The sequence below is a fragment of the Phalangium opilio genome, unplaced genomic scaffold (assembly GCF_054372755.1).
Source record: "Phalangium opilio isolate 3A_F unplaced genomic scaffold, DU_Popi_V2 ptg000009l_1, whole genome shotgun sequence".
NCBI classification, from domain to species: domain Eukaryota; kingdom Metazoa; phylum Arthropoda; class Arachnida; order Opiliones; family Phalangiidae; genus Phalangium; species Phalangium opilio.
Genome location: NW_028324146.1, coordinates 2092921 through 2117538, shown reverse-complemented (window position 1 = coordinate 2117538; position 24618 = coordinate 2092921). Strand labels below are relative to the sequence as shown.

Sequence of the window (24618 nt, the reverse complement as noted above, 5' to 3'; positions counted from 1 at the left end):
TTAGAAATCAATTAATCCGCCTTCAATTAAACCGACTTACAGTTTTCCCTAAATGTATGTCTGTATTTATAGACAGAACACGATACCAGCGAAAGTCCAATCGTCCGAGACTGGTGTTTAACGCGGCGACTTGTTACTATCCCCAAACTTTACCTTCGGTTTTCTATTAGGCATAAGAGCAACCAGACAGGAGGGTTATCCAGCTGGGAGTAGTGGCGCACTCTTGTAACCTCGCTTCTGAGGAGCTAGATTAAAGGACCGTAAATGCTAACTGTAGGTCACGTAAGACCATCGACTTCCGTTGTTGCCATCCGCAACATTGCTTTCTTCGTCGTCCGATGCCCTAATTACAGATATGACGATTATCATAGCTGATTAATCACATAAACTTAATGAAATTTCGAGGCGTACGAGAAGCCCTCACGATTCGAGGCAAACGCATAAGCCCTCACCATGGAAGAACCAGGCGAGATGGAACGGCGGCGAAGATAGCGGAGCCTCTACCAGAAATGAAGCGAGTGACGTAGGAGAGCTCTCCGAGATAGTGGGAGCAGAAAGTTCGGTCTGCGCAATCGCGCGCCTCTGATTTGTTATTGGTTACAGCTGTTAGAGTTGACGTTTAAAGCCGCAAAGGCTTAGGTATTTTATACCGGTTTTGCATTCGCAGTTTCGCTAGGGCTAGCGTAGTCGTGTAATGGGGTAAAAGAGTAATTATTAAACATGGTGAACTATAAAAAATGTTGTTACAAAGGTTGTACAAACAACAGTAAACTTAGTAGTGTAGGATTCGTAACGTTTCCGAAACCTAAAACTAAGTATCTAAAATGTAAAAAATGGATAACGGCATGCGGAAGAACAGATTTAACGACAGATCTGATAAAAAAACATCATTATGTGTGCTTTAAGCATTTCCCTGGTGGACTGGGACCAACAGAACGGTGCCCAGATCCAGATTCATTTAATGACACTGGATGTAGTGTTTTAAATGTGAGTATATCTAGTGTTATGTTAATTTTAATTTTTAAAATAAACATGAAAACCAATGTTTCCCAGGTTCGCTCCATTAGTTTACCAAAAGACGGTAAAGATAATGCTATAGACTTGAGTGTATTAAAGGCAAATGATATATCAGTCGCAGGGACACCAAATGCAATGCCGAGAAACAAATACAACTTGTATTCAGTTAAAAACTCTGATAAGAATGGTTTGTTTTGGTTATGTTTTTTTTGGGGGGGGGGGCTAGCTTCATATTCAAAAGCTGTTTTATTTCTTATTAGACAGAAATTTTCCTAATTTTTGATGTTCCATTTAAAGATTTCAATGAAACCTTTTTCCACGATCATATCGAAGAGTTGATAGCAAGATGTTCCAAAAGTATGGCATCATGTAACATGATTAGTTCTGATGTCATAGTAAAAGACGTTATTGAAAACATTATCAAGAACCCTGATGAGATAAAAATAACTGACGACACGATAAAACTACTAACAGTTTTGAATGACTACCAAATACGTGACAAATACGCATTTTTGGTTCATACTCAAGAATTACGTGGAAAGAAGGAATTTAAGGATGCAATTTTAAACTCATTTGCCACAGTAAAGGGTTTTAACGATTTGCTCCTTTTTAAACAACACATCATTGTCAATAACTGGCTTAGAAGATTTTTTGTCACACTACAAGTAAAATGGGTTGAGCTTAAACCAGCCGCTAATGAGCTGAAACCAAAGAAATTTATAGATCCAAAATTTTTAAATGACAAACATTTGAAAGATAAAGAAGATAAAGTTGTACATCATTTGGGTGGCTACATTCTCAAAAAAATATCGCGTAAATTTGATGAACCCCATCTTATGGAAAGTTGCATTGCTGAAGAGGGTGAAAAACCTCATGAGTATTCACTTTGGAGTGAACGGTTAACAAGAGGAGGATTACTAGTATTAAAATCAAGAGCTTTTGAATTTTTCCTATTAATCAAAAGCATAACTGCACCAATTTTTGAACAATCTATATTGAAAGATAACTCAAACAGGAAGGAAAATGTTATAAATGCATTAAAATCAAAATCTGTGATAGATAGGTGGAATTATTTATGGGGAAGTGGCAATGAAAAGAATAGGGAAAAATGTTTTAACATAGTCATTGATACATTTTGCAACTGTAGAGGTAAAGCCATGAAAGATTTTTATAAGAGAAAGGTTAATAAGATTAACAGTGATACTCTCTCTCAGAAAAAGGGTTGTAGAAAAGCTCTTAAAGAGAGCAACCAAAACTAAAAATTAATTTAAAACCAAGATCTGTGCTTTCAAATTTTGCTAGAAACTTTACAAAATGTGATATCAAAGATCTCAAACTAAAAAACTCAAAGTTGTGTTTTAATGTTCAAAATTTATTAAAAAAAAAAGTATTAAAATGCTTAAACCTTCTTTTTCTTACGAGCACAATTTCCATTTCTAGGTTTACTTAAAACTACGCGCATTATTTTAAATTTCCTTTCTGTATAGCTGTAAGCCAATAAAGATGGATTTTCATGACAACCAACCGCTCTTCTGTGCTTTCCAAAATGTCTCTCCAGTGGATCCTGGTTGAATTTGTCTGTTAGCACAAACATAGCTCCATTTCTAAGCAAGAATTTCACAGCCTCAATAATAGAGTAGACTGTAAGATTTTATCAATAAGTATAAAGTAACGTAAATTAAATAGGATAACCATGAAAACCATATTAACCTGTGGTGTGAATTCCTTCGATCGTTTCCCTACTTAGTTGCATCATCAGCTTCCCTTCTTCTGGCACATCAGCTTCATTTGCTTCTTTAGCCCAATCTCGCAAGTATCCCAAAAAGGTTTCTTCGAGCCACTTATAAAACGTAAATAATGTTTTACCAACTGGAAACAGAAATAAATTTAAACTTACCGTAAATCTCCAATCATTGGTACTTCTAAATGGCTCTATATATGCATTTCTAGAGAATTTTCCTTGGGATATATTTCTTGAATTTAATATATCAAAGAAAGAGTTGAAAATCTTGAGAAATTTGACAGTTTCTGATGCTTCTTCCCCCACTAATTCATCCACTGCCTCCGCAACAGTGTTGCTTAGTATTTGTGTTGCCAGTTTCACCTTCATTGCAGAAAACGGATTTATGTAGATGTGGTTGTCTGTAAGCTTGGGACACAATCGTAATTGGGAAGAGCAGTCTTTTTTATACATTTCAACAACATGCGACCACAGAATATTTTTATTGTTTTTTCTTAGAAATCTGGTTTTTTTTTCAGTACCACTCTTTGAGAAACAGTTTCGTACGGTCTTCATGAGATGGGGAGGGTCCGAGATAAAGTAAATGTTTCTTTCTTCTCCAGGTCCTGCGTATATATTTGGTGCTTTATAATGAACGTTTGTCTCTGGGTCAGGGCGCGTACATAGTTTGATTAATTTCTGATTTACAGCTGATTTATCGCAAACAACAGTTAACACTTTAAAACCATGATTTTCCAAAATCTCAATTGCTTCCTGTATTATTAAATACAGTTCGTCAGTTTTCATGTCATGGCATGGAAAATAAGCCAAGGTGTGTTTGAAATTCGTTGTTAGGCCTCTAACCATTAATGCCATAACATGTGATGCAATAGGTAATTCTTCTGAACTAATGGCACCAGTTCTGGCATTTTCGGCTTTCTTTAACATATCTCCGGATTCACTTGAATGAGAAAACCCTACAATTTCTCCAGTGCTCGCTTTATAAATGAGGTCTTCTTTAATCTTCATCTCATCCACAATCAGTGAAAAATACTTTTGGTGCTCATCACAGCTGTCCAAATCTATTTTGCCTCTCATCTCCGTCATAGTCTCAGTTGTGAAACCACTTTTAGTAGAATAAATTGACGAGTATTTCCAAAGCGTTCGACTAGCTGGTAGTGGGAGTACTTCTCGTAGATTTTCATAGGCTGATGGTGATTTAGTACGAAGATACAGACACCATTTTATTATGGCAGGGTGCCACTGCTTGGGTTTCTTCCTGTTATTTTTTAATAATTTCAATTGTTCTTTTAACAAAAGGCGTAAAAAGTTTTCTTTGGTGCAGAACGAGTCTTCGTCAATCGCCTCTCCAAACAAAAAGTTTGGCTCTTCTGAAAGGGATTGCTTAAGAGTTTTAATTGTTTTCTTCAATTGTTTAATTTGGCGGTCTTTTTCTCGATTCTGACGATTTTTCTCTGACAATGCTGCCACTAAGTCCTCTCTTGACATAGCCCGATAATTTCTAGGTCCTTTTTTACTTACAAGTGTATTTAATTCCTTTAATTTAGCTCTTTTCTGTTTTGCAAGCTGAGCACGCTTAAAACCTTTGCAATTTTTACAACTTGGATTGGTCTCATTCTTAACAAGTCCCTCACATTTAGTGGAATCATAGATATATATACGGGTCTAGATACCCTACTGAATCGGGGAAAATACGGAGATGACAGCTAGCAGTCGACGCGATTTTCCCGGGGGAAGATACCTAGTGCGCCATCTATCGCTGAATTTTGAAAGCTAAAAAATTCGATAAATAACTTTTGCCAGCGGGCGTGCTGATGCTTTGCAATAACAGCTGATATTTAAAGAGATTTAAGCGAATGTTTGTTCAAAGTAAAACTATTTCCTAATCTGAAGGGGAGGTCCTCTTATTCTGTTCGTAAGCAAATCATTTTGTAAATAAGAACAACTGTTAACCATCTTTAATGCCTTATTTCACTAACATTTCATTAAAAACACTACTTCTTTTACATAAAAACTATTTATTTCACTTAAGAACATAATTACACGTATAAAGGAGATCAGAAATACGTAAAGCTATTTGAAAAGTTAAGCCTAATTTGAATTTCCCGCGCTTTCCATATTCGAATTTTTCGTTTTTTTGTTTCTTGAAACTCTCAATAGATGGCGTTTGGATCTAATTCCCCCGCCGTAAAGCGTCGACTGCTAGTTCTCACCTCCGCATTTTTTAAAGGGCCTAACAGAGGGGAAGTGTATCTAGACCCGTATATATATCTATGAGTGGAATGAAGGATCCTTGTATATACATTTGCATGACCAAATTTTTTATTATATCTAGTCTCTCGTGAATCTAAACCGCTTCCTTCACAAACAGTTAATGAGTTTATGTAATCCAGTAGATCAAGTAAAGTGCCAAGCGTGGCAGCTGTTTTAGGAAATGTTTCTAACTGGAATAATGAATGATGTTTCTCAAGTGCTTTTCCATAAATTAGAATTTCAAACCCTAAATTATTTTGAATTTTTATTTCAATAGCACAATAATGTGGACTATTTACTTTAAAAATGCTTAAGCAGGAATCAACATTCCGAGAAACTGTCCATATAAGGTCACTTAAACTTGCAAAATATTGATAATGGATGAATTTCTTTAAAAGATCCGTAGCATCAGTCGCGATCGAAGACAGTAGATGATCCAATTGAAATTTATTCGCAGCACCACCTAAACAAGGTTGTTCTTCCATCAAACTTGGTTCAGTGTCACAAGACAGATCAGTAACAGTTAATATGGGCTCAATTTTGCTCAAAGCAGGTTCTATGACGACCGAAGACGGTTCATCGATGTTTAAATCTTGATTTAAGTTCAGCTTAGGTTCTACTACTTCTAATATCAAACTTGATTTATCAATGGACATGCTGCATTTCTCAAAAGTCAAAGAAGGTTCTTTAATAAGCTCTGTTTCTTCTCGAGGTTCTTTAGAGATTTCAATTTTGCATGTTTCGTGAGTATCATCAATACAGTAATCGTGAAAAGGAAGTGGGTCTGGATTTTCCTCTGTTGGGCCAGCCCCACCCAGAAAATGAAAGGAACAAATAAACCTATAAACAAATATATATTGTTTTATTATCTAATAATACTTCCGATATCAAATTAAACTCACATTCTTTTTTTTAACGCTTCTAACGTCAAAAATTCTGGTCTAGCACAAGCGGAAATCCATCGGTTACATTTCTCGATGTTTGACTTTATATTAGGGAAACGTATGAAAAAAATACCGTCCATGTACTCGCGATCCTTATATCGCGAGTCATTTCTGCAGCCTTTATAGACACAATTTTTCATTACCATGTTTTTGCTTTTGTATAATTTCTAAATTAACTTTAACCGAGCCGAACCCTACGTAACTCGTGAAACTTGGCGAGAGTGGCGTAAGCCTTGGTCACTAAACCGTCACTAAACTTTGAAATTGGTCTGGAGCGCGCAAACCGACGCGCGCAGCCTTTCCACCGTTTCCACGCGCCCACCTTTAGGAAGGGAGGAGGAATCTAAAGGGGGTATTCAAGTTTTTGGACGACAGGTTTTTCAACACTAGGCGGCTGTTCCATCTCGTAGTTCTTCCATGCCCTCACGAATCGAGGCAAACGCATAAGCCCTCACGAATCGAGGCAAACGCATAAGACCTCACGAATCGAGGCACACGCATAAGTCCTCACGAATCGAGGCACACGCATAAGCCCTCACGAATCGAGGCACACGCATAAGCCCTCACGAATCGAGGCACACGATAGGCCGTAATCAAGACGGTTCTAAACTCACACTGGCACACGCCCAGTTCGATTCTCTGATTAGAAGGGTTAGTGGCGTTGGCGGCTTAGAGGTAAAGGAAGTAGATGGCTGTGATCATGCAACACGGGGCTTTAATCCTTTTAATTTGGATTCTTCTTGTAGTCTTTCAGAATTTTCGTGGTCACTGTACTGAGTTTTAAATTTGGCAGGCATTTCTCATGTTTATGTGGCACTCTTCGTAACGTTACAGCGTATGCGTATAGGGCTACGTCACCAATGCTATTTGCCCATAGAGAAAACCCTCATAAAATGTCCGCCCTACACTCGAAGGCAGGCCCAATTTTCGTAGCAGACGAAATTTTCCCCCCACTGAAATAGCAAAAGGAGATGATCCAAAGGACATAGCTTTCCAGCCTAGGAATGAGGGTAATGTGTGTCAGGTTATCTCTAACGAACGTCTCATCTCGAGTGTTCCTAAAACGTGATATCCCAAGGCTAGGCCGAATGTATTTACTGTAGAGTAAATGGTAGTTGAACACCCAAAGTTTTTCTCTACTAACATTTTTTCTGGGCGCCAACTAACATCAGCCGCGGAAAGCTGGGTCTCGCTAAAAAAATTCCACCCCCCTTAAAAAATGTACGAAACTTCAATTTTTCGATGGGAGGCTGGGTCCGCTTGTGATGAGCTTTTCGGCCAATAGAGAGACGTAGATCCGCTCGCGTAGATCTAAGGCGATCGGAGCGGAGTTTACGTTATGGCGGAGCAAGTTAGGTGTAAATGTATTAATTTAGAAATGGATATAAGGCTCTCAAAACAAACTCAGAGTATTTCCGCGCCAGAAAAATATAATTCCGTCGGCTTTCTCTATAAACGTTTGCACACCACACGCCATAAAAAACGCAAACACCGTGCACTTGGATGAACCCTCCATGCTTGAACTTACTCGGATAGAAAAATTAACCCCGCCTGTTTTACTTCACTCTCCACCGCTGTGGAGCGCTGCTTCGAAAGCTCGTTCTCGGTCGTGGCCGATATTTTAGAAATTTTATCTCTCCATTCACGCGAGCTCCGTTGGGCACTTTAAAAAGCTTAACGTCAGAACTTTCAGACACAGAGGCTACGCCAAAAAATCTTACATAGGAACTTGGTGTAAGATTATTCTACTTGTGACAGAACTAAAATCAGGCTCCTTAATGCGTGGTTTAAAATTCAAAGTGATCCTTCCTTTGCCGAAAATATCCTAAGCATTTTCTTTGAGAAATTTTGGAAAAGTAGGAAAACAATTACCGAAGTTACTTGATAACTATACGTTTGTTAGGTTTTAAACAAACATTTTACGAAAGAGAGAAGCTCAAATAGGTCCTTTTTTAATTTTCGTTGAGAACAATAAAGATTAAATACGTTATTTTAATTTTTTTACAAGTTGGGAAAACCAAAATATTACCTCTCCGAGTCAAGACGACTACTTACAAACTTATTTACCCAGATATGGAAATGTTTCTTAAGTTAAAATTTATGAAATATTAAAGCAGTATACAAAGAATAGCAAATATACTGTAAATCAGACGACATTTTACATCCAATAATGATATACTTGTACACATTAAAATCATCCGATGGGGGAAAAACGGGAAATGAAGAGATAAAACTTTGGAGGGATATTACCTTTACGTGTTTGTAAAGGCCCAATTTTCTACTCCTCAACTGTATGCCCTCTATGTTCAAAGCCATATTCACAACAGGGTTGGCATGTAAACACTTCCTCTCGTTTCATCTCAACGATTTTCTTAGTTTGTCAACATGACTGTTAACGTTACATAACACCAAAGCTTATTTGTGGCTACACACACTGAAAGTAAATGCGTACCATAAAAAGCATGAAAACACGAAGCTATTATCCGATTACGATCAGACCTTTCACTGGTCTGGGCTGCGTTCAGCAGAGCTCACCAAAAAAGACAGCGGAATATGGAAATTTTACCGGTGAGCTCTGTCGTCATAGCTTTTCTCCGGTCATCGGCGTTTTATAAATGACGCTAGCGCAATAAAGCGTGCAATGTACCAAGGCTTAACAAAAATTGGATGATAACATATTTATAGAGATAGATAACAACTTTTTTAATTAAAATTAGAAACTAACATATCTCTTAAAATTCTCGCGTGATCAACTGGTTTCACGCCAATTAAATAGCTGTAGTCCCATAGAGCTATTTGTATTAATTCCTCCATGGTTTTTTCGCCAAGCTGAGAAATACGCGTTTTACGTCACGTTACCAAAGAGCCGACTATTTTCTTTGAAGACCGCGCTAGCTAAGCGCTAAGAACCGTGACGTCAAAATCCAAAAACAACATCCCGTTAAGTAGGACACTGTTAACAGCGCTGGGCTCTGCTGAACGCGGCCCAGATTTCCACCATGATTATAATATCTAAACCTAAAGTGTATTTAACTTTAGGCTCACTCTGAACCGTTAATGTCTCTGCATTACAGAAACGAAATCCGAACCCAAACGTTTACTTTTTGGTTCACTAGGTCTATTGACAAATAAAAGTTCATTTGACCATCATAGTAGCGTTGTGCTTGTATTCACTTTAGAAAGGATTATGCTATAAACAGATGTAGTATAGCTTAAGTAATATATAAACATCCATTTTAAATAATAATATTAAAAAAATCTTTGGAATATCAAAATGAAATAGAGCTTTAAAGCTACAAAAGTACTAAATGGATCATAATTACGAAAAATATTTCCACATATTCACTTTATATTAAGGATAAAGGGAATATTATGGTTCTGTAGGATTCCTTTACACATCAAAACAAAACGAACTTCTAACGCAGCGCACTACTGTAACAACGGACGGACACACACAGACAAAAACATAGACTGCTTTTTAACTCTTTCCGTATTAATTTTGAATTGAGAAACAAGATTATCTTAAATATTAAAATAAATATAATTAATATTTAATATTTTCTTCGTTAGTTATTCGCCTTATTGAACGTTACATCGTTTTAAAAAAGAACAATTAAACATTCTTGAGAGACTTGACTAATATTGGCGTTTGAAATGAAGCATACGCCGGTTGCTTCGCTTTACTCAAATAGGTAGTATATAAGGGTGTCGAACTACAGTTAAAAGCAAGAACAACCGCAATTGCGAAAACCTATCGTGGACAACCCACCCTAGGGAGGCTAGACGTTTCTCGTAACCCTAGCTGATCGCCGCGAAAGTCTTAAACCAAACTATGACGATGGAGTAGAAGCCAGGTGTGCAGACTGGTGTCCATGTGGGATGGACAAAAACAAAGACCAGAAGATGGAGGTGTAGAAGCCAGGTGTACAGACTGGTGTCCATGTGGGATGGACAAAAACAAAGACCAGAAGATGGTGGTGATTAGAAGCCAGTATGTACAGACTGGTGTCCAAGTGGAATGGACGAAGACCAGAAGATGGTGGTGATTAGAAGCCAGTATGTACAGACTGGTGTCCAAGTTGGATGGACAAAGACCAAAAGATGGTGGTGATTAGAAGCTAGTAAGTACAGACTGTTGTCCGTGTGGGATGGACAAAGACCAGAAGATGGTGGTGTGAGAACCCAAGTAGAGGAGCCATTTCCGTGACTGTGAATGCAGTTCGGAAATGGCGAACACGTTTGCTCCGATTTGGAAATTGCGAACGCGGTCACGTGGGTGTAACAACAGACACACACACAAACACACACACAAACACACACACAAACACACACACACACAAACACACACACACACAAACAGACACACACGATCGTTACAGAACCTCTCCGTGACATACGTCACTCGGAGAGGTAAAAAGTACCTTGTTTCGTGAAATGTACTACTTGACTGGGATTAGCCAGCGCGATCAAACCAGAAATTCAATCGAAGTTGTATTGCTTTACTCGCCCCATTTGCTTAGATAACCTTGATTAATAATTACGAATTGAAATTAATTATGGTAATTACACATTCTTTATTGAATAAATTGATAGGTGACCTTAATTAATAACTATGAATTGAATTTATAGTAATTACCCATGATTGATTGAATAAATGTTTAGGTAACTTGACTAAATGATAAATAACTGAAGTAAAGTTGAATACATAGGTTTTGTTTAAAACATTGTTAGGAAAAAATTAAGTTAGATTGGTATTTAATGTGCTAGGGCATATTGATCTACGTAAAAAACGATTCCGAAATATTTTTCATTAAACTTTTTATACTCTTTGTAATCGCATAATTTTATAAGGTATGTTCCATAAGTATGAATCTACCTATTACTTCGTAATGCTAGATACTTACTGAGAGCTATTTTGAGAACGACGCGAGAATTAACTACACTCGGTTTTGCAGTCTGTACTAAGCCTTTGACAGCGCCTCACTACCAGGTTTACCAGGCGTTGCTTTACCAGAATGACGTTTCATTTACGTCACTTCATGACAAGCTCATAGTAACCAGTGACAAACTTATGGAACCTATCTTATGAACTTATGGCTCCACCCACATGTCAAGGATATTTGACTTCTACTTTTGAAAAAAAAAATAGGTAATTAAATAAACCACTATTTCTGTTTAAAATCCCTTGTTTTTCCATAACACTAAAAGTCGTATATAATATGTTGCTAATTAGGACTATGTTACCGAAGCCCCTCATCCACTTTTGATAATACCACGGAGCTGTATTGTAGAGGTTTGGAGGGAGGGTCAAAATTCATACCCCCTTTTAATGAACAAATAAGGTCTAGCTTTTTTAGTAGAGGGGAAGCTACGAGTCTCAACTCCTTCTACAATACAGCTCCGTGGTCCAAATAGAGTAAATAAGATTCCAAATTTAACATGGTTATCAGAGCCATCTATGTGCTGAAAATTATATCGTTGTTTTATTTTTTAATTATTAAAAATATTGCAAAATTTATTTATTATAATCGCATCTTTTATCATAACTGTAACTTAATCTTTAGAAATAAATTAATCCGCGTTCAGTTAAACCGACTTACAGTTTTCCCTAAATGTATGTCTGTATTTATAGACAGAACACGATGCCAGCGAAAGTCCAATCGTCCAAGACTGGTGTTTAACGCGGCGACTTGTTACTATCCCCAAACTTTACCTTCGGTTTTCTATTAGGCATAAGAACTACCAGACAGGAGGGTACTTCAGCTGGGAGTAGTGGCGCACTCTTGTAACCTCGCTTCCGAGGAGCTAGATTAAAGGACCGTAAATGCTACCTGTAGGTCACGTAAGACCATCGACTTCCGTTGTTGCCATCCGCAACATTGCTTTCTTCGTCGTCCGACGCCCTAATTACAGATATGACGATTATCATAGTATAATGAAATTTCTAGGCGTACGGAAAAAGCCTCTACGAGTAACTTGCGAGGTTCAAGTTAACCCGCTGGAAAGTTACGAGGCGTACGAAAAGCCTCTACGAGTAACTTGCGAGGTTCAAGTTAACCCGCTGGAAAGTTACGAGGCGTACGAAAAAAGCCTCTACGAGTAACTTGCGAGGTTCAAGTTAACCCGCTGGAAAGTTACGAGGCGTACGAAAAAAGCTTCAACGAGTAACTTGCGAGGTTCAGGTTAACCCGCTGGAAAGTTACGAGGCGTACGAAAAGCCCTCAAAGAGGCACAGGAATAAGCCCTCAAGTATACATACACAAGCCCTCAAATGTTCAAAGGCCGCAAATAAAACGATTGTAAACTCACACTGGCGCGCGCAGTCCAGTAGGCATTGGCGGCTTAGAGGTAAAGGAAGTAGATGGGACTTTAATCTTTTTAATTTGAATTTTTTTTTTGTAGTTTTACCTTCTATACTGAAAAATAACAGGAGCGTTAAGGCACGTTTTCAATCAAGCGAAAAAGCGCTTGGCCAAGTAGTCACGTGGTTACAATATTTCTCTCGACCAATAGATCACAAGTATTTTCTAGCGTCAAATTTATTGCGTATTGTTTTATTCTTGAGAGCCGCGCGTTTTACTGTGAGAATAGGCTTAATTTTCAAAAACAATGTCGATTAGTAATTATTTTAATGACATTTAAAAGCATTTTAAGGGTGTTTTTTTAACTGGTTTAAGGGTATTTGTGCGTATTTTAATGATATTTATGAATATTTTAATGATATAGGTATTTTAAGGTGTTTACGAGTATTTTAAGGATATTTATGAATATTTTAATGATATAGGTATTTTAAGGTGTTTATGAGTATTTTTAGCATGATTTGGCAACCTCAATAATCTAGGAAAGGGAGTTCGATAGTTAGTAACGGTACAAACTTCTTCATCTCGTTACTTTATAACAAGTTGGGAAAACCAAAATATTACCTCTCCGAGTCAAGACGACTACTTACAAACTTATTTAGCCAGTTATGGAAATGTTTCTTAAGTTAAAATTTATGAAATATTAAAGCAGTATACAAAGCATAGCAAATTTACTGTAAATCAGACGACATTTTACATCCAATAATGATATACTTGTACACATTAAAATCATCCGATGGGGGGAAAAACGGGAAATGAAGAGATAAAACTTTGGAGGGATATTACCTTTACGTGTTTGAAAAGGCCCAATTTTCTACTCCTCAACTGTATGCCCTCTATGTTCAAAGCCATATTCACAACAGGGTTGGCATGTAAACACTTCCTCTCGTTTCACCTCAAGGATTTTCTTAGTTTAACAACATGACTGTTAACGTTACATAACACCAAAGCTTATTTGTGGCTACACACACTGAAAGTAAATGCGTACCATAAAAAGCATGAAAACACGAAGCTATTATCCGATTACGATCAGACCATTCACTGGTCTGGGCTGCGTTCAGCAGAGCTCACCAAAAAAGACAGCAGATTTTGGAAATGTTTACCGGTGAGCTCTGTCGTCATAGCTTTTCTCCGGTCATCGGCGTTTTATAAATGACGCTAGCGCAATAAAGCGTGCAAGGTACCAAGGCTTAACAAAAATTGTAGGATAACATATTTATAGAGATAGATAACAACTTTTATAATTAAAATTAGAAAATAACATATCTCTTAAAATTCTCGGGTGATCAACTGATTTCACGCCAATTAAATAGCTATAGTCCCATAAAGTTATTTGTATTAATTCCTCCATGGTTTTTTCGCCAAGCTGAGAACTACGCGTTTTACGTCACGTTATCCAAAAAGCCGACTATTTTCTTTGAAGACCGCGCTAGCTCAGCGCTAAGCACCGTGACGTCAAATTTCAAAAGCAAAATCCCGTTATGTAGGACACTGCTAGCAGCGCTGGGCTCTGCTGAACGTGGCCCAGATTTCCACCATGATTATAAAATCTAAGCCTAATTATTTATAAGTGTATTTAATTTTCGGCTCACTCTGAACCGTTAATATCTCTGCATACAGAAACGAAAACCAAACGTTTACTTTTTGGTTCACTAGGCCTATTGACAAATAAAAGTTCATTTGACCAACATAGCAGCGTTGTGCTTGTATTCACTGTGACTTTAGAAAGGATTATGCTATAAACAGATGTAGTATAGCTTAAGTAATAAATAAACATCCATTTTAAATAATAATATTAAACAAAATCTTTGGAATATCAAAATGAAACGGAGCTTTAAAGCTACAAAAGTACTAAATGCATCATAATTACGAAAAATATTTCCACATATTCATTTTATATTATGGAAAACGGGAATATTAAGGTTCTGAAGGATTTCTTTACACATCAAAACAAAACGAACTTCTAACGCAGCGCACTAGTGTTACAACGGACGGACACATATAGACAAACACATAGACTGCTGTTTTACCCTTTCCGTATTAATTTTGAGTTGAGAGACATGATTATCTTAAATATTAAAATAAATATAATTAATATTAAATATTTTCTTCGATAGTTGTTCGCCTTATTGAGCGTTACATCGTTTTGAAAAAGAACAATTAAACATTCTTGAGAGACTTGACTAATATTGGCGTTTGAAATGAAGCATACGCCGGTTGCTTCGCCTTCATCAAATAGGTAGTATATAAGGGTGTCGAATCGCAGCTATGGATAAGAACAGCGCAATTGCGTGAACCTTTGGTGGAAGCCCCACCATTGGGAGGCCGGACGTTTCTCGTAACCCTGGCCGATCGCCGCGTATGTCTTAACCTTAAGGAGTAGAAGCCAGGTGTACAGACTGGTGTCCATGTGGGATGGACAAAAACAAAGACCAGAAGATGGTGGTGTTAGAAGCCAGGTGTACAGACTGGTGTCCATGTGGGATGGACAAGAACAAAGACCAGAAGATGGTGGTGTTAGAAGCCAGGTGTACAGACTGGTGTCCATGTGGGATGGACAAAAACAAAGACCAGAAGATGGTGGTGTTAGGTGCCAGGTGTACAAACTGGTGTCCATGTGGGATGGACAAAAACAAAGACCAGAAAATGATGGTGATAGAAGCCAGTAAGTACAGACTGGTGTCTATGTGGAATGGACAAAGACCACAAAATGGTGGTGTTTGAAGCCAATAAGTGCAGATTGGTATTCATGTAGAATAGACAATTGACTAGTCAGATGAAGTAATAGTGGCCAGTTGATTTGTGGATAGATTCAAGTTTTGAAATTTCCGGGAACTGTGAATACGGTCCGGAAATAGCGAACACATTTGCTTCAATTCAGAAACTGCGAACACGGTCCCCTGGGGTGTAAGTCAATAACAACAGACAGACACACACACACACACACACACACAAACACACACACAGACACGTCGAAATTAGAACCTCTCCGTGACATACGTCACTCGGAGAGGTAAAAATTACTAGCAAAATCGCCCCTAGTTCGGACTTTCGCCGTTAGGTGCGCTACCAACCCAGTTTTCCTCGTAATGCTTTTTCTATGGCAAAACTTAGCCATGGGCAACTAGCAAAACTTTCTTTCGGCAGTAGAAGGCCTGTCAGCTTCACTCGAGCCCGATGATAAAAAACGACTAGCAAAAGCGCCCTTAGTTCCGACTTTCCCGTTAGGTGTGCTACCAACCCAGTTTTCCTTCTAATGCTTTTTCTATGGGGTTAAGACAAGGCTCCCTAGATAAAATATTCATTAAGAGTAGTATGAAGTCTTATCTAATGTCTAAAATGTCGGTAAAACTGTGAAATAGGGCTGAAATATAAATTAGAACTTATATGATTTTTCATTTAAAATTCAGTCTCGAAAATATTCGCTATAACCTACATTAAAAATGCTCTGAAACAGTGTCCACTTCCAAAATTTTATCCCCTTAGAAAAAACATCGTGAGAAAATCTCAACTAACGGCCAAAATCGGAACTAGGAGAAAGTTCGCTACTCAGTTTTTAGCATGGGACTTCGGAGTCGAGCAAAGCTGCCAGGCCCTCAATCGCCGAAAGAAGGTAATCGAAGTTGGCCATGCATGGATTAAACAAGATTCCAAATTTAACATGGTTATCAGAGCCATCTATGTGCTGAAAATGATCTCGTTGTTTTATCTTTAAATTATTAAAAATATTGTAAAATTTATTGATTATAATCGCATCTTTTATCATAATTATTACTTAATGATTAGAAATAAATTAATCCGCGTTCAATTAAACTGACTTACAATTTTCCCTAAATGTATGTCTGTATTTATAGACAGAACACGATGCCAGCGAACGTTCAATCGTCCGAGACTGGCTTCTGACGCGGCGACTTGTTACTTTTCTTTCGATTTTCTATCAGGCATATGAACTACCAGACAAGATGCTATGTTAGCTGGGAGTAGTGGCGCACTCTTGTAACCTCGCTTCTGAGGAGCTAGATTAAGGGACCGTAAATGCTAATTACAGGTCGCGTAAGACCTTCGGCTTCAGTTGTGGTCATCCGCAATAATCATTGAAACGTCTTAACCACTCAATAATGAAAAGAATCAATCCTGATTAATCACATAAACATAACGCAAACCTTCTCTCGATGAGACGAAATCTTGAAACTGCAAACACTGCATCTAACCATGGTGACGTGAAAAACGTTGAAAACCGATAAATCTACATTGTGAGTGGCGGGAGACCGTAAAATAATGAGAGAAGCCGTTGGCAGTTGACTATGCAAGTTCGGAACCTTGATCTTTTTCTTAAAAGTGTATTTATATACGTAAAAACTATTCCGAAATATTGCATTAAACCTTTTATACTTTTTGTAATCGCGTAAGTTTATAAGGTATGTTCCATTGCTTCGTAATGCTAGAGGCATACTGAGAGCTAGTTTGACAATTAACTACACTGGGTTTTGCAGTTTATCTTCCTATTTAGTCTGTGGTCATAGCCTTTGACAGTGCTTCACAGGCGTCGCTTTACCCTGAATCTATGACGTTTCACCTACGTCACTTCAACACCTACCAGTGACAAACTTATGGAACATATCTTATGAACTTATGGCTTCACCCATATGTCAAAGATATTTGACTCTATGTTAATGGTCTTAGTTTGACTATGGCTTTTGAAAAATCAAATAAATAAACCACCATTCCTCTTTAAAAACCCTTGTTTTTCCATAGCAATAAAAGTCATATTAAATATATTACTAATGTTTTCTATTCCTTTTTAAAAAAATCTTTTCATATTTGAATATCTTTATTTTTAGTTCGGCTGATATTTTTGCCATAAATTCATTGTTATGGCAAAATACTATCTTTTAAGCTTGACAAAATGTCCTCCGAAATAAAATAAAGAAAAGAGTTAAACTCGCATGAAGAAATTAGCGTTTAAGAATGTGATGTAACAATCTATAACTTTGTTGTGCTAATAATAATAGATATTTGTTCCTTAGAACTATGTTACTAAAGCCCCTCATCCACTTTTGAAAATACTATACATAGTCCAAGATTCCAAATTTAACATGGTTATCAGAGCCATCTATGTGCCTAAAATTATCTCGTTGTTTTAATTTTTAATTATTAAAAATATTGTAAAATTTATTGATTATAATCGCATCTTTTATCATAATTGTTACTTAATGATTAGAAATAAATTAATCCGCGTTCAATTAAACTGACTTACAATTTTCTCTAAATGTATATCTGTATTGATAGACAGAACACGATGCCAGCGAAAGTCCAATCGTCCGAGACTGGTGTTTAACGCGGCGACTTGTTACTATCCCGAAACTTTACCTTCGATTTTCTATCAGGCATATGAACTACCAGACAAGATGCTATGTTAGCTGGGAGTAGTGGCGCACTCTTGTAACCTCGCTTCCGAGGAGCTAGATTAAAGGACCGTAAATGCTAACTGTAGGTCACGTAAGACCATCGACTTCCGTTGTTGCCATCCGCAACATTGCCTTCTTCGTCGTCCGATGCCCTAATTACAGATATGACGATTATCATAGCTGATTAATCACATAAACTTAATGAAAGTTACGAGGCGTACGGAAAGCCTCTACGAAGTAACAAGCGAGGTCAACGATAAACCCGCCGGAAAGTTACGAGGCGTACGAGAAGCCCTCAAGAATCGAGGCACACGCATAAGTCCTCACGAATCGAGGCACACGCATAAGTCCTCACGAATCGAGGCACACGCATAAGTCCTCACGAATCGAGGCACACGCATAAGTCCTCACGAATCGAGGCACACGCATAAGTCCTCACGAATCGAGGCCGTAATCAAAACGGTTCTAAACTCACACTGGCACACGCCCAGTTCGATTCTCTGATTAGAAGAGTTAGTGGCGTTGGCGGCTTAGGGGTAAAAGCAGTAGATGGCTGTGATCATGCAACACGGGACTTTAATCTTTTTAATTTGGATTCAGAATTTTCGTTAGTGAAAAATGTAAGATAAACTAGAAATGGCACCTTATAATGTATCTATAATATACTGTATCCCGCCAGTATTAAATTGGGCAGGCATTTCTCATGTTTATGTGGCGAGACATTGTTGGGTGCTATACAACCTTAACACATTGGAAAATTAATTTTGCCCTTGTTCGAATTGCGTTTAATGTTTCGATAAATTTACACAGACTGAAATAGGGTCCTTAATGCGTGATTTGAATTTCAAAGTGATCCTTCCTTTGTCGAAAATGTCAAAATATCCCATGGATTTTCTATGAGAAATTTTGCAAAAGTAGGCCAACCATTACCGCCGTTACTTGATAACTATACGTTTGTTAGGTTTTAAACAAAGATTTCATGAAAGAGGGAAGTTCAAATAGGTGATTTTTTTAATTTTCGTTGAGAAAATTTGAGTTTAAGTACGTTATTTTAATTTATTGAAGTACCTTGTTTCGTGAAATGTACTACTTTACTGGGATTTGCTGGCGCGATCAAACCAGAAATTCAACCGAAGTTGTATTGCTTTACTCGCCCCTTTTGCTTAGCCTTAGATAACCTTAATTAATAATTAGGAATTGCAGTTACTTATGGTAATTACACATGCTTTATTGAATAAATCGTTAGGTAACCTTAATTAATAACTATGAATTGAATTTATAGTAATTACCCATGATTCATTGAATAAATGGTTAGGTAACTTGAATAAATGATAAATAACTGCAGTAAAGTTCAATACATAGGTTTTTTTAAACATTGTTAGTTAAAAATTAAGTAAGATTGGTATTTTAATGTGCTAGGGCATATTGATCTACGTAAAAAACGATTCCTAAATATTTTTCATTAAACTTTTTATACTCTTTGTTATCGCATAATTTTATAAGGTATGTTCCATAAGTATGACTCTACCTATTACTTCGTAATGCTAGATACTTACTGAGAGCTATTTTGAGAACGACGCGGGAACTAACTACACTCGGCTTTGCAGTCTGTACAAAGCCTTTGACAGCGCCTCACTACCAGGTTGACCAGGCGTTGCTTTACCAGAATGACGTTTCACCTCATGACAAGCTCACAGTAACCAGTGACAAACTTATGGAACCTATCTTATGAACTTATGGCTCCACCCATATGTCAAAGATATTTGACTTTTACTTTTCTTAAAAAAAAGGTAATTAAATAAACCACCATTTCTCTTTAAAATCCCTTGTTTTTCCATAACACGAAAAGTCGTTTAAAATATGTTGCTAATGGTATCCATTCCTTTTTTAAATAAATCTTTTCATATTTTATTATCTTTATTTTTAGTTAAATATTATCATTTAAGCTTGAAAAAATGTCAGCCGAAATAAAAATAAAGAAAAGGGTTGAACCCCAATGGAGAAATTAGCTTTTAAGAATGTGATGTAACAATCTGTAACTTAGTTGTGGTAATAATAATAGATATTTGTTCCTTAGAACTATGTTACCGAAGCCCCTCATCCACTTTTGATAATACCACGGAGCTGTATTGTAGAGGTTTGGAGGGAGGGCCAAAATTCATACCTCCTTTTTATGTACAAATAAGGTCTAGCTTTTTTTAGTAGAGTGGAAGCTACGAGCCTCTACTCCTTCTACAATACAGCTCCGTGGTCCAAAAGGAGTAAATAAGATTCCAAATTTAACATGGTTATCAGAGCCATCTATGTGCTGAAAATTATCTCGTTGTTTTATTTTTTAATTATTAAATATATAGTAAAATTTATTGATTATAATCGCATCTTTTATCATAATTGTTACTTAATGATTAGAAATAAATTAATCCGCGTTCAATTAAACCGACTTACAGTTTTCCCTAAATGTATGTCTGTATTTATATACAGAACACGATGCCAGCGAAAGTCCAATCGTCCGAGACTGGTGTTTAACGCGGCAACTTGTTACTATCCCCAAACTTTTCCTTCGATTTTCTATTAGGCATATAAACTACTAGACAGGAGAGTTATTCAGCTGGGAGTAGTGGCGCACTCTTGTAACCTCGCTTCTGAGGAGCTAGATTAAAGGACCGTAAATGCTATCTGTAGGTTACGTAAGACCATCGACTTCCGTTATTGCCATCCGCAACATTGCTTTCTTCGTCGTCCGATGCCCTAATTACCGATATGACAATTATCATAGCATAATGAAATTACGAGGCGTACGAAAAAGCCTCTACGAGTAACTTGCGAGGTTCAAGTTAACCCGCTGGAAAGTTACGAGGCGTACGAAAAAGCCGCTACGAGTAACTTGCGAGGTTCAAGTTAACCCGCTGGAAAGTTACGAGGCGTACGAAAAAGCCTCTACGAGTAACTTGCGAGGTTCAAGTTAACCCGCTGGAAAGTTACCAGGCGTACGAAAAGGCCGCTACGAGTAACTTGCGAGGTTGAAGTTAACCCGCTGGAAAGTTACGAGGCGTACGAAAAGCGTAAAAATAAGCCCTCAAGCATGCCCACGAAATAAGCCTTCAAATGTTCAAAGGTCGCAAGATTGTAAACTCACACTGGCGCGCGCAGTCCAGTAGGCGTCGATGGCTGTGATCATGCAACACGGGACTTTAATCTTTTTAATTTGAATTTTGAAAGGTGTTAAAACGGTGTAAACACCGTAAAAACACCCAAAAGAGTGTTTTATTACCTTGAGTTTTTAGAGGCCAATTTAAAGTGTAAATTCGGTGTAAAATAACACTATTAAAACACCGTTCGAAATTAAACATGAACAAGTTGGGAAAACCAAAATATTACCTCTCCGAGTCAAGACGACTACTTACAAACTTATTTACCCAGATATGGAAATGTTTCTTAAGTTAAAATTTATGAAATATTAAAGCAGTATACAAAGCATAGCAAATATACTGTAAATCAGACGACATTTTACATCCAATAATGATATACTTGTACACATTAAAATCATCCGATGGGGTAAAAACGGGAAATGAAGAGATAAAACTTTGGAGGGATATTACCTTTACGTGTTTGTAAAGGCCCGATTTTCTACTCCTCAACTGTATGCCCTCTATGTTCAAAGCCATATTCACAACAGGGTTGCCATGTAAACACTATCCTCTCGTTTCATCTCAACGATTTTCTTAGTTTGTCAACATGACTGTTAACGTTACATAACACCAAAGCTTATTTGTGGCTACACACACTGAAAGTAAATGCGTACCATAAAAAGCATGAAAACACGAAGCTATTATCCGATTACGATCAGACCTTTCACTGGTCTGGGCTGCGTTCAGCAGAGCTCACCAAAAAGACAGCGGATTTTGGAAATGTTTACCGGTGAGGTCTGTCGTCATAGCTTTTCTCCGGTCATCGGCGTTTTATAAATGACGCTAGCGCAATAAAGCGTGCAAGGTACCAAGGCTTAACAAAAATTGTATGATAACATTTTTATAGAGATAGCTAACAACTTTTATAATTAAACTAACATATCTCTTAAAATTCTCGCGTGATCAACTGGTTTCACGCCAATTAAATAGCTATAGTCCCATAGAGCTATTTGTATTAACTCCTCCATGGTCTTTTCGCCAAGCTGAGAACTACGCGTTTTACGTCACGTTATCCAAAAAGCCGACTATTTTCTTTGAAGACCGCGCTAGCTCAGCGCTATGCACCGTGACGTCAAAATTCAAAAACAAAATCCCGTATTGTAGGACACTGCTAACAGCGCTGAGCTCTGCTGAACGCGGCCCAGATTTCCACCATGACCATAAAATCTAAGCCTAATTATTTATAAGTGTATTTAATTTTCGGCTCACTCTGAACCGTTAATGTCTCTGCATTACAGAAACGAAAACCAAACTCAAGCGTTTACTTTTTGGTTCACTAGGCCTATTGACTAATAAAAGTTCATTTGACCAACATAGTAACGTTGTGCTTGTATTCACTTTAGAAAGGATTATGCTATAAACAGATGTAGTATAGCTTAAGTAATATATAAACATCCATTTTAAATAATAATATTAAAAAAAATCTTTGGAATATCAAAATGAAATAGAGCTTTAAAGCTACAAAAGTACTAAATGCATCATAATTACGAAAAATATTTCCACATTTTCACTTTATATTAAGGATAAAGGGAATATTATGGTTCAGTAGGATTTCTATACACATCAAAACAAAACGAACTTCTAACGCAGCGCACTACTGTAACAACGGACGGACACACACAGACAAAAACATAGACTGCTTTTTAACTCTTTCCGTATTAATTTTGAATTGAGAAACAAGATTATCTTAAATTTTAAAATAAATATAATTAATATTTAATATTTTCTTCGTTAGTTATTCGCCTTATTGAACCTTACATCGTTTTAAAAAAGAACAATTAAAACATTCTTGAGAGACTTGACTAATATTGGCGTTTGAAATGAAGCATACGCCGGTTGCTTCGCCTTAATCAAATAGGTAGTATATAAGGGTGTCGAACTACAGCTAAAAGCAAGAACAACCGCAATTGCGAAAACCTATCGTGGACAACCCACCCTAGGGAGGCTAGACGTTTCTCGTAACCCTAGCTGATCGCCGCGAATGTCTTAAACTCATCGAGGACGATGGAGTAGAAGCCAGGTGTGCAGACTGGTGTCCATGTGGGATGGACAAAAACAAAGACCAGAAGATGGTGGTGTCGAAGCCAGGTGTACAGACTGGTGTCAAGTGGGATGGACGAAGACCAGAAGATGGTGGTGATTAGAAGCCAGTATGTACAGACTGGTGTCCAAGTGGAATGGACGAAGACCAGAAGATGGTGGTGATTAGAAGCCAGTATGTACAGTTTGGTGTCCGTGTGGAATGGACAAAGACCAGAAGATGGTGGTGTGAGAACTCAAGTAGAGGAGCCATTTCCGAGACTGTGAATGCAGTTCGGAAATGGCGAACACGTTTGCTCCGATTTGGAAATTGCGAACGCGGTCACGTGGGTGTAACAACAGACACACACACAAACACACAAACACACACACAAACACACAAACAGACACACACGATCGTTACAGAACCTCTCCGTGACATACGTCACTCGGAGAGGTAAAAATTATAATACTGCTTGTTTCTTAAATAAGGTCTTTCATTTATTTTTCATTAATGTTTTAATATTAAAGTCAATACAAACAGTAAAAAATTATTGAAAAACGTACTTGTTAATCCTTTTTTTAAAGATGATATTCATGAAAGATAACAGTTTTATCCTTTAAATAAAATTAACAAAGAAATTGGTAATCTGGCGGTGTTGTACCTTCATAAAACAATGCTAAACGTGTTAGGCGACACTCTTAATAGTGTTAGGCGATACTCTTAAAAAACGAGTAGGTACTGGCCTCACAGTAGGGCCAGCTTGAGAAGCCAAAGTGGGGCACTTGCTTTTGTGACATGTTTCATCATTATTTTGAGAAAAATTAGAGTACTAAATGGATTTTTTTTTGTAAATTCTGTAGTGCAAATTTGATTAAACGCGTTTCTGGTGCTCGAAAAACTCTTAGTGAAAAGAGCTTATTAAATTTAACAAGAACGTCTATATCTACTGCTTGAATATTATAGCCTCCAAAACTAATTTAATACCCTATGCATTTGTACGAATTGAAAACTTTCTGCCTTTTTTCAGAAGTTTACAAAACCGTAAAAATGACTTTACACGCAACAACCCTCGCTTAAAGAGGTATTGTTCTTTCCTCCCTATAGGTGATGAAGTTCTCTCAAGATGGAACCCTGCTATGAATATAGCATTGATTGCTAATAATACTGCGGAATGGCGGATAATCAAAATGTAATTAAACAGGAAAACCATACATGATATTTGAGTTATGCCTCATCAGTGGACAAAATGTAGCTACTATATTGTTTTTTACGTCATCGGTTTTTGCTCTTAAGTCTAGGAAAAGTACTAGAATTTCTACTACTATGCTACCAAATAATAAAGGTGTTACGCGACACTCTTAAAGGTGTGAAGCGACACTCTGAAAGGTGCTATGCCGCACCCTTTAAGGAATTGCACAACACTAATATGAGAGTAAAAATTCACTTTCAGTGCGATATAAGAGTTAAAAAGGTGTTAAACTGCACCTCTGTTGCACAATTTTATACTTATCTTTGCCACCAATTGCTCAAATAAGTGTTATCAAAAGCGGATTATGCTTCACACATAAAGTACGTAAGTCCCATTTTTCCATAGCTTTGGCCATGGATTTCATGATATTCCCGAAGTAAAAACTAAGCAGACGAACAAAAAAGCTTTTAACCAATCATGAGCCCCCTAATCATAG

At 37.3% G+C, this 24618-nt stretch overlaps 2 protein-coding genes and 1 long non-coding RNA gene across 4 annotated transcripts; 1 reads left to right on the top strand and 2 right to left on the bottom strand.

The window, feature by feature from the left end:
• Positions 1 to 201: 201 nt before the first annotated feature.
• On the bottom strand, positions 202 to 6537 carry LOC149713100 (uncharacterized). Its single transcript, XR_016370692.1, has 2 exons — positions 6434 to 6537; positions 202 to 447 (listed from the first exon to the last, which is right to left on the bottom strand). It is a non-coding gene; the product is annotated as an uncharacterized LOC149713100 (long non-coding RNA).
• LOC149713102 (uncharacterized) lies at positions 456 to 2421 on the top strand. Of its 2 annotated transcripts, XM_089845947.1 has the most exons (3): positions 456 to 987; positions 1054 to 1204; positions 1315 to 2421. In XM_089845947.1, exons 1-3 carry the CDS (start codon positions 721 to 723, stop codon positions 2274 to 2276), a joined length of 1380 nt encoding a protein of 459 aa, XP_089702073.1. In that variant the 5' UTR covers positions 456 to 720; the 3' UTR covers positions 2277 to 2421. The 2 variants fall into 2 exon arrangements, with proteins under 2 accessions (XP_089702073.1, XP_089702064.1); XM_089845938.1 differs by having other exon boundaries at positions 456 to 1204.
• LOC149713101 (uncharacterized) lies at positions 5041 to 6367 on the bottom strand. The gene is made up of 3 exons (XM_089846063.1): positions 5914 to 6367; positions 5311 to 5851; positions 5041 to 5258 (listed from the first exon to the last, which is right to left on the bottom strand). Exons 1-3 carry the CDS (start codon positions 6099 to 6101, stop codon positions 5244 to 5246), a joined length of 744 nt encoding a protein of 247 aa, XP_089702189.1. The 5' UTR covers positions 6102 to 6367; the 3' UTR covers positions 5041 to 5243.
• Positions 6538 to 24618: the final 18081 nt, after the last annotated feature.

Coding starts and splice junctions, on each gene's coding strand:
- LOC149713101 (XM_089846063.1), bottom strand. CDS start 6,101: ATGGTAATGAAAAATTGTGTCTATAAAGGCTGCAGAAATGACTCGCGA. Junction 5,852..5,913: donor GAAGCGTTAAAAAAAAGAAT/GTGAGTTTAATT, acceptor ATTTGTTTATAG/GTTTATTTGTTCCTTTCATT.
- LOC149713102 (XM_089845938.1), top strand. CDS start 721: ATGGTGAACTATAAAAAATGTTGTTACAAAGGTTGTACAAACAACAGT. Junction 1,205..1,314: donor TAAAAACTCTGATAAGAATG/GTTTGTTTTGGT, acceptor TTCCATTTAAAG/ATTTCAATGAAACCTTTTTC.